Source organism: Primulina eburnea, chromosome 8, assembly GCF_022965805.1.
Source record: "Primulina eburnea isolate SZY01 chromosome 8, ASM2296580v1, whole genome shotgun sequence".
NCBI lineage: Eukaryota > Viridiplantae > Streptophyta > Magnoliopsida > Lamiales > Gesneriaceae > Primulina > Primulina eburnea.
In genome coordinates this window covers 34,776,311-34,782,310 of record NC_133108.1, presented here as the reverse complement: position 1 = coordinate 34,782,310, position 6,000 = coordinate 34,776,311, and the positions used below count along the sequence as shown (strand labels likewise).

General features: G+C 36.4%; 2 protein-coding genes across 2 annotated transcripts; both read left to right on the top strand.

The window, feature by feature from the left end:
- Nucleotides 1-258: 258 nt before the first annotated feature.
- On the top strand, nucleotides 259-947 carry LOC140839194 (uncharacterized). Its single transcript, XM_073205825.1, has 2 exons — nucleotides 259-590; nucleotides 659-947. The coding sequence occupies exons 1-2, from the start codon at nucleotides 274-276 to the stop codon at nucleotides 945-947; spliced, it is 606 nt and encodes a 201-aa protein (XP_073061926.1). The 5' UTR covers nucleotides 259-273.
- Nucleotides 948-3,931: 2,984 nt separating this feature from the next.
- Nucleotides 3,932-4,667, top strand: LOC140839193 (uncharacterized). The gene is made up of 2 exons (XM_073205824.1): nucleotides 3,932-4,310; nucleotides 4,379-4,667. Exons 1-2 carry the CDS (start codon nucleotides 3,994-3,996, stop codon nucleotides 4,665-4,667), a joined length of 606 nt encoding a protein of 201 aa, XP_073061925.1. The 5' UTR covers nucleotides 3,932-3,993.
- Nucleotides 4,668-6,000: the final 1,333 nt, after the last annotated feature.

Below are 6,000 nucleotides of genomic sequence, written 5' to 3'. Positions count from 1 at the left end.
TTTCCGCACTTTAATTTAACTGATTAACATTAACAACAAAATTATCAAACTCGAGTTTGTCAGTAAATTAATTCACCCCATCGAAAAGATTCGAAAATCGTAAAGTGTTTATTCAACCCCCTTCTAAACACTTTCACTCACCCAATCGATCCTAATAATAATATACCTAAACTACACTGAAATTTGTGCTTCCTTGTTGAGATAAAATTAAGTTCCAAATTTGTCGAGCCAATCATAAATACACACTAACGTTCTGCACCAAAGACGGTGAAAATGTATGTCACGTGGCCTCTTTCTCAATTGCGAAGATGTCCAGAATTGGTGTCGGAACGTCCGGATGGTCCGAATTCGGGGTACCTAGTAGTACAAGATGAAGAAGCCGATACTTATTGTTGTTTCGGATTGTGCACGACTCATACACTGAAAGGACTTCCATTTCCTCAGAACAAGGAGTTGATTGTTCGTTATACAACTGGCGCGGGCGAAAACCGGAGTACTTCTTTGGATCTAGTTTTCTTGATTCCGATTCTGAACCGGCCTTTGTATCTTAACCGGTATCACGCCATCGTTCTGCACGGGAAGCGTAAAGGGTATGTCTTGTTTTGCATAGTTTTGATTTTGCATTTCTTCATGTGACTTGTTTTAGTTGAACATCTAGGGAAGTATTCACTTGTTCAACGGAGGAAGACAAGGTCAACTGCTGTTTTTGTCGCTGCGTCAAGGATGTGAAACCAAGACCATTCCACCCACAAAACATTTATCAACAAATTGAGATAGTTCCGTATGAATCACTTTGCAGCACAAAGGGCCAATTCAGGGCTAATTCCACTGCATCAGATGGTTTCCCTCCTTCATTCTTCCTTGTTGAGATAAAACGTATTTTCCCTCCCTATAATGCAACTGATATTCCAGGCTTGATTTCGAGATTAATACATGTCTTGCACTAGATTTTGAATTACATGTATTTATTGATTTAAAATTTTGAATATCGTGTATTATTTAATATGTTCGAATTTCTTATTATTTAACATAATACCAAGATTTCGGAATTATAATCATATACATGTATGTGATCAAATAATAAATCACATCTCAACAAATTTGAGTTCTCACATCACCAAGATCCAAAATATTTACGGATTTATCAAATTTGATTGTGGTATGAATTTGAATTTTGTACCTTATAATGGTTGGTTCCTTGATTCCGACTATCCCCGTTGTGTAGGTATAATCAACAATGAAAGAAGCTTTGGAAGACAGTCACCTGGAAAATAAGGTAAAACATCATGAATACACACATCGCTAAAGATGAAGACATGAATAAGGAGAAAATTTTATTGAGGAGTCGAGTCGTTGGTTTCTTACTCCGGCTTTAACCACTTCCTAGCTTCAATCTCTCCTACTCTGCTCCACCTTTCTTAAGCTTCTATCTCCAATTCTCTCAATCAGGAATGAATCCCTAAAATCACAGTCTTCCTTCAAAACCCATCAAAACTTTCCACAAATCTGAAACTTTGATTACCAATGTAGTGAAGGACTTGATTTGAATAGGTACTTCTAAGTGTAATCAAAGTTTCAATTCCGTTTGCTGCAAAAAAATTAGCTGCTTCGAATGAGGAACCAGTGAGCTATGAAATTTTGGACATGTAGCAAATAGAACTGCTTTTCTCGAAGCGGGAGGTATAAACCTATCGGGGGTTCTTTCCTCCAACTTACCCACAATCACTAAGAGTTTCAGTTTGGCAGTGTTTAAGACCACATTGAAGTGGGTTATTACAGTTCCTGTAATTAATCAAACTCTTTTAGTGAAAATCCTATCCTTGATATAGAAGGGATGACGTAGGAGTATTTAAAGTCTCCGAACATCCATGAACCTCTGTGTTCTTTATTTCAAGTATTTAAAGTGTTTATTCAACCCCCTTCTAAACACTTTCACTCACCCAATCGATCCTAATAATAATATACCTAAACTACACTGAAATTTGTGCTTCCTTGTTGAGATAAAATTAAGTTCCAAATTTGTTCGAGCCAATCATAAATACCCATTAACGTTCTGCACCAAAGACGGTGAAAATGTATGTCACGCGGCCTCTTTCTAAATTGCGAAGATGTCCAGAATTGGTGTCGGAACGTCCGGATGGTCCGAATTCGGGGTGCCTAGTAGTACAAGATGAAGAAGACGATACTTATTGTTGTTTCGGATTGTGCAAGACTCATACACTGAAAGGACTTCCATTTCCTCAGAACAAGGAGTTGCCTGTTCGTTATACAACTGGCGCGGGCGAAAATCGGAGTACTTCTTTGGATCTCGTTTTCTTGATTCCGATTCTGAACCAGCCTTTGTATCTTAACCGGTATCACGCCATCGTTCCGCACGGGAAGCCTAAAGGGTATGTCTTGTTTTGCATAGTTTTGATTTTGCATTTCTTCATGTGACTTGTTTTAGTTGAACATCTAGGGAAGTATTCACTTGTTCAACGGAGGAAGACAAGGTCAACTGCTGTTTTTTTCGCTGCGTCAAGGATGTGAAACCAAGACCATTCCACACACAAAACATTTATCAACAAATTGAGATAGTTCCGTATGAATCACTTTGCAGGACAAAGGGCCAATTCAGGGCTAATTCCACTGCATCAGATGGTTTCCCTCCTTCATTCTTCCTTGTTGAGATAAAACGTATTTTCCCTCCCTATAATGCAACTGATATTCCAGGCTTGATTTCGAGATTAATATATGTCTTGCACTAGATTTTGAATTACATGTATTTATTGATTTAAAATTTTGAATATCGTGTATTATTTAATATGTTCAAATTTCTTATTATTTAACATAATACCAAGATTTCGGAATTATAATCATATACGTGTATGTGATCAAATAATAAATCACATCTCAAAAAATTTGAGTTCTCACATCACCAAGATCCAAAATATTTACGGATTTATCAAATTTGATTGTGGTATGAATTTGAATTTTGTACCTTATAATGGTTGGTTCCTTGATTCCGACTATCCCCGTTGCGTAGGTATAATCAACAATGAAAGAAGCTTTGGATGACAGTCACCTGGAAAATAAGGTAAAACATCATGAATACACACATCGCTAATGATGAAGACATGAATAAGGAGAAAATTTTATTGAGCAGTCGAGTCGTTGGTTACTTACTCTGGCTTTAACCACTTCCTAGCTTCAATCTCTCCTACTCTGCTCCACCTTTCTTAAGCTTCTATCTCCAATTCTCTCAATCATAAATGAATCCCTAAATAACAGTCTTCCTTCAAAACCCATCAAAACTTTCAACAAATCTGAAACTTTGATTACCAATGTAGTGAAGGACTTGATTTGAAAAGGTACTTCTAAGTGTAATCAAAGTTCCAATTCCGTTTGTTGCAAAAAAATTAGCTGCTTCGAATGAGGAACCAGTGAGCTATGAAATTTTGGACTTGTAGCAAATAGATCTTCTTTTCTCGAAGCGGGAGGTATAAACCTATCGGTGGTTCTTTCCTCCAACTTACCCACAATCACTAAGAGTTTCAGTTTGGCAGTGTTTAAGACCACATTGAAGTGGGTTATTACAGTTCCTGTAATTAATCAAACTCTTTTAGTGAAAATCCTATCCTTGATATAGAAGGGATGACGTAGGAGTATTTAAAGTCTCCGAACATCCATGAGCCTCTGTGTTCTTTATTTCTCAAGTATTCAATCTGTCTTTCAGTATGTTTCCGCACTTTAATTTAACTGATTGGCATTAACAACAAAATTATCAAACTCGAGTTTGTCACTAAATTAATTCGCCCCATCGAAAAGATTCGAAAATCGTAAAGTGTTTATTCTACCCCCTTCTAAACACTTTCACTCACCCAATCGATCCTAATAATAATATACCTAAACTACACTGAAATTTGTGCTTCCTTGTTGAGATAAAATTAAGTTCCAAATTTGTTCGAGCCAATCATAAATACCCATTAACGTTCTGCACCAAAGACGGTGAAAATGTATGTCACGCGGCCTCTTTCTAAATTGCGAAGATGTCCAGAATTGGTGTCGGAACGTCCGGATGGTCCGAATTCGGGGTGCCTAGTAGTACAAGATGAAGAAGACGATACTTATTGTTGTTTCGGATTGTGCAAGACTCATACACTGAAAGGACTTCCATTTCCTCAGAACAAGGAGTTGACTGTTCGTTATACAACTGGCGCGGGCGAAAACCGGAGTACTTCTTTGGATCTAGTTTTCTTGATTCCGATTCTGAACCGGCCTTTGTGTCTTAACCGGTATCACGCCATCGTTCTGCACGGGAAGCGTAAAGGGTATGTCTTGTTTTGCATAGTTTTGATTTTGCATTTCTTCATGTGACTTGTTTTAGTTGAACATCTAGGGAAGTATTCACTTGTTCAACGGAGGAAGACAAGGTCAACTGCTGTTTTTGTCGCTGCGTCAAGGATGTGAAACCAAGACCATTCCACCCACAAAACATTTATCAACAAATTGAGATAGTTCCGTATGAATCACTTTGCAGCACAAAAGGCCAATTCAGGGCTAATTCCACTGCATCAGATGGTTTCCCTCCTTCATTCTTCCTCGTTGAGATAAAACGTATTTTCCCTCCCTATAATGCAACTGATATTCCAGGCTTGATTTCGAGATTAATACATGTCTTGCACTAGATTTTGAATTACATGTATTTATTGATTTAAAATTTTGAATATCGTGTATTATTTAATATGTTCGAATTTCTTATTATTTAACATAATACCAAGATTTCGGAATTATAATCATATACATGTATGTGATCAAATAATAAATCACATCTCAAAAAATTTGAGTTCTCACATCACCAAGATCCAAAATATTTACGGATTTATCAAATTTGATTGTGGTATGAATTTGAATTTTGTACCTTATAATGGTTGGTTCCTTGATTCCGACTATCCCCGTTGCGTAGGTATAATCAACAATGAAAGAAGCTTTGGAAGACAGTCACCTGGAAAATAAGGTAAAACATCATGAATACACACATCGCTAATGATGAAGACATGAATAAGGAGAAAATTTTATTGAGCAGTCGAGTCGTTGGTTACTTACTCCGGCTTTAACCACTTCCTAGCTTCAATCTCTCCTACTCTGCTCCACCTTTCTTAAGCTTCTATCTCCAATTATCTCAATCAGAAATGAATCCCTAAAATCACAGTCTTTCTTCAAAACCCATCAAAACTTTCAACAAATCTGAAACTTTGATTACCAATGTAGTGAAGGACTTGATTTGATAAGGTACTTCAAAGTGTAATCAAATTTCCAATTCCGTTTGTTGCAAAAAATTAGCTGCTTCGAATGAGGAACCAGTGAGCTATGAAATTTTGGATTTGTAGCAAATAGAACTGCTTTTCTCGAAGCGGGAGATATAAACCTATCGGTGGTTCTTTCCTCCAACTTACCCACAATCACTGAAGACCAAAGTGACCTTTTAATATCCAAATTCTGATTTTTTACAAAATCAGAATTTTTTTGTGCTTTTGATTTTATTTATTAATTTTTGGGTGAAGTTTTTGAGATGTAATAAGTATAATATTTATCAGTCAAGACAAAATTCTATTAATATAATTATTTTTCTAGTATTTATAGAGTGTATATATATATGTGTGTGTATATATATTAAGGAAGGGGATTATGGATTTCGAAAAAGCTGAATTTTGTGCCCCAAAATCAGTTTAAGTTTTGTTTTTATCACAAGAAATTAGTCATTTTCATCTCTATTGATCTGCTGCAAAAAAATTTGATTATTTGTATTTCCTACAGGCTTGGACCAGATATTTTGTTGCAGAGCTAGCAACTTTATCAAGAACACATCACATGGAACTGAATCAGAGTGATGCAGGGTTTCAGGACGGATATGATGTTCAAGAAATAATCAAGGAAATGGCCAAAAATTCGGTCAAGGGGCAAAAAGGCTTTGATTTCCTTTCCAATTTTGTCATTCTTAGCATATGCATGCAGTATTCA

Bases quoted from the DNA above. Each gene is read 5' to 3' on its own strand.
- LOC140839193 (XM_073205824.1), top strand. From the start codon at position 3,994: ATGTATGTCACGCGGCCTCTTTCTAAATTGCGAAGATGTCCAGAATTG. The intron at 4,311-4,378 runs GTATGTCTTGTT...TTGAACATCTAG, and splicing joins CTGCACGGGAAGCGTAAAGG to GGAAGTATTCACTTGTTCAA.
- LOC140839194 (XM_073205825.1), top strand. From the start codon at position 274: ATGTATGTCACGTGGCCTCTTTCTCAATTGCGAAGATGTCCAGAATTG. The intron at 591-658 runs GTATGTCTTGTT...TTGAACATCTAG, and splicing joins CTGCACGGGAAGCGTAAAGG to GGAAGTATTCACTTGTTCAA.